Here is a 2,964-nt window from a genome sequence, read left to right on the forward strand (position 1 = left end):
GGGGTGGGAGGGCAGTAGATGGGGGGAGGGGGTTGTTACTTTGTGAGGGGTGAAAAGGATAACTATTGCATTGTTCTGTACACCTGAAACTAACAATAAAAATAAATAAAATAAATAAATAAATAAATAAAAGCACAATAAAAGCTATAGGAAAGAATGAGGCTTTTTAAAGAAAAAAAAAACAAATAGTACAAGTCTTTATCCTGAGCTTCACACCTGCCTTCAGACCATGGCAACTTGAATGCCTCCAAGTCAACATACCTGAAAATGAACTTGTGGTTTCCTTCTTCCTAGATGTGGTCATCCTTGGATTCACCTGCCTCTTACCCCTTGCTCCTCACCCTCAGTAAAAGGCCCCATGTCGTTGCTAGTTCATGGCAGGAATCAGGAAACCACTTTGGACATTTTCCTTTCCCTCAACTCCATTTAACCTCCAAGACTAAATGACAGTTGTATGTTCAAAACTTTAACTGAAATTCTTTGAGGCACATGAATGAAAATGAATCACAGAGAAATAACAGTTATGAAATGTTTCTTTAAAAAATAGCTGTGTTCTAGCCAGGTATTATTATAATTGAGATTGTTTTGATCTCTACATATCTCTCAATTTTTTTTTTTCCTCTAAGGTGATTTTAACAAGTTCAAAGCATATTGACAAATCCTATATGTATAAGTTCCTAGAACCATGGCTTGGCTTAGGACTTCTTACAAGGTACGTCAGTGTAAATTTCTAAAGCTGTCTCATGGGTAACTTGTTATGTCAACCATTGACACAAGATAGTCTTCCTATGGCAAGACTGTGCTATCAGGTCATAGGGAGATGCTGGAAGGAAAGGTTGGGTGGAAATGGGCCTTTGACAGACAGAAATCCAGGTTGTACAGTGATCTCTAGCCATGGTGTTCAGTAATGATGATCACCAGTGTTCCAAGAAGAATTAGAAGGTCCCGGCGTAAATGGAGTAAAGGAAAAGAGAGTTTGGAGCAAGGAAATTTTGAAAATTCAGTGAAAAAGGCAGTCAGCCTCAAAGAAGTATAGTGACCTCAGCCTTTGAGTTGGCACCCAGAAAAAATAGAACTCCATTGACTGAGAAAGAGAAAGAAAGGTAGGAACTTTGTGGGGACTTGGGAGAATTCAAAGATAGTAGAGATCAGAGTAAATTCATGGAGCATATTGATCTTTTGAGGGTTAAGGTAGTGATAAAGGGGAGAAAATAAATTCTAATTTTTAGAAACTTATAGCTTACAAGTTTAGAAAAATCCTAACTTTTTAAAATTTTTATGATTGCTTTTTAAATATTGATATAGAAAAATATCCATGTTCTGTAATTATATATGAATCTTTCTTTGTCATTCTGACCAAAGCATTTGAGAATCTGTAGTTTTAAGCTGTTTCAGTAGAATTTTGTTGTCTTGACTATACTTTGTTTTGGATATTGCTTTTCTTTCATTTGTAACCATGTATTGTATTTCTAGTACTGGAAACAAATGGCGCTCCAGGAGAAAAATGTTAACACCCACTTTCCATTTTACAATTCTGGAAGAATTCTTAGATGTCATGAATGAACAATCAAACATATTGGTTAATAAGTTAGAAAAACATGTTAACCAAGAAGTATTTGACTGTTTTATGTACATCGCTCTTTGTGCCTTAGATATAATCTGTGGTAAGTCTCATTGATTTGTTTATAAAACTATGGTGTAAGGATAAAATAGCCTAAATAGAAAATAACATTCCGTTGGGAAGCAAATGAGGGGTTTGGAAAGGATATTGGACTCTTCTGGGTGGTCCTATGCTAAATTAGCCGCCTGAGAGGCAGCAGGCACTACGAGGGCTTTGAGCAGGGCAGCCACAGAACCAATATGCCAGGGAAAAAAGGGTGGGAACAGGGAGTAGGAGAGCAAAAGGTACAAGAGTGAAAAGGGGGTTGCACAATTCTAAAATATATAAGAACTTAGGTCTTTTCTCAAATGTCTACCACTGGAAAATAAACACAAAGTATGTGCATGAATTGAATGGTTGCTTCTCACCCATATCTTACAGAAACGGCTATGGGCAAGAATATTGGTGCTCAAAGTAATAATGATTCTGAGTATGTCCGTGCAGTTTATAGGTAAATGGAGTCCTTTTAATTATTTTAAAAAATTGTTTTTGGTTAAGGCTTTAAAAAATTATCACTAACAATTTTTTTGTCTGTGTTGTATTGTTTTCATTGTTCTAGAATGAAACATTATACTAAAAATCAACCTAATCATTTAAGCATGTATTTCAACAGTAGAGGAATGGTTGTATAAATTACGACACACCCAGATTATGCAGTAATTTTAAATGATTATTTTATAATATTTCAGAGATTACGTTATGGTGCTAAGTGATAAAAGAAAGATAAAAATAATTTTTTAATTTATTTTTTCAGGTTCAGTTGACATTCAGTATTATTTTATTTATTAGTTTCAAGTGTACAGCATAGTGGTTAGACATTTCTATAATTTAAGAAACGATCTCCTCACTACTCTAGTACTCACCTGGCACTATACATAGTTGTTACAACATTACTGACTCTATTTTCTATGCTGTACTTCACACACTGGTGACTATTTTGTAGCTACCAATTTGTATTTCTTCTCTTCACCTTTTTCACCCAGCTTCCCAACCTCCCCTCTCCTCTGGCTACCATCAGTTTGTTCTCTGTATCCATTAGTCTGTTTCTGTTTTATTTGTTTGTTTGTTTTGTTCTTTAGATTTCACATTTAAGTGACATCATATGGTATTTGTCTTTCTTAGTCTGACTTATTTCACTTAGCATAATACCCTCTAGGTCCATCCATGTTCTTGCAAATAGTAAGATTTCATTCTTTTTCATGACCAAGTAATATTCCATTATATATATATATATATATATATACACACACACACATATATACATCATCTTGATTTATTGATGATTTATTGATTTTATATATATA

General features: G+C 34.4%; 1 protein-coding gene across 1 annotated transcript in view; it reads left to right on the top strand.

Annotated features, from left to right (window-relative positions):
• Positions 1 to 2,964, top strand: part of CYP4V2 (cytochrome P450 family 4 subfamily V member 2) — a 25,827-nt gene that overhangs the window by 6,874 nt on the left and 15,989 nt on the right. The window contains exons 3-5 of the mRNA XM_019667240.1: positions 627 to 712; positions 1,474 to 1,664; positions 2,042 to 2,111. Of these exons, the coding sequence (XP_019522785.1) occupies positions 627 to 712; positions 1,474 to 1,664; positions 2,042 to 2,111 (347 nt within the window). The remainder of the gene's footprint in view (positions 1 to 626; positions 713 to 1,473; positions 1,665 to 2,041; positions 2,112 to 2,964) is intronic.

Source organism: Hipposideros armiger, unplaced genomic scaffold (genome assembly GCF_001890085.2).
Source record: "Hipposideros armiger isolate ML-2016 unplaced genomic scaffold, ASM189008v1 scaffold_488, whole genome shotgun sequence".
Lineage (NCBI taxonomy): Eukaryota > Metazoa > Chordata > Mammalia > Chiroptera > Hipposideridae > Hipposideros > Hipposideros armiger.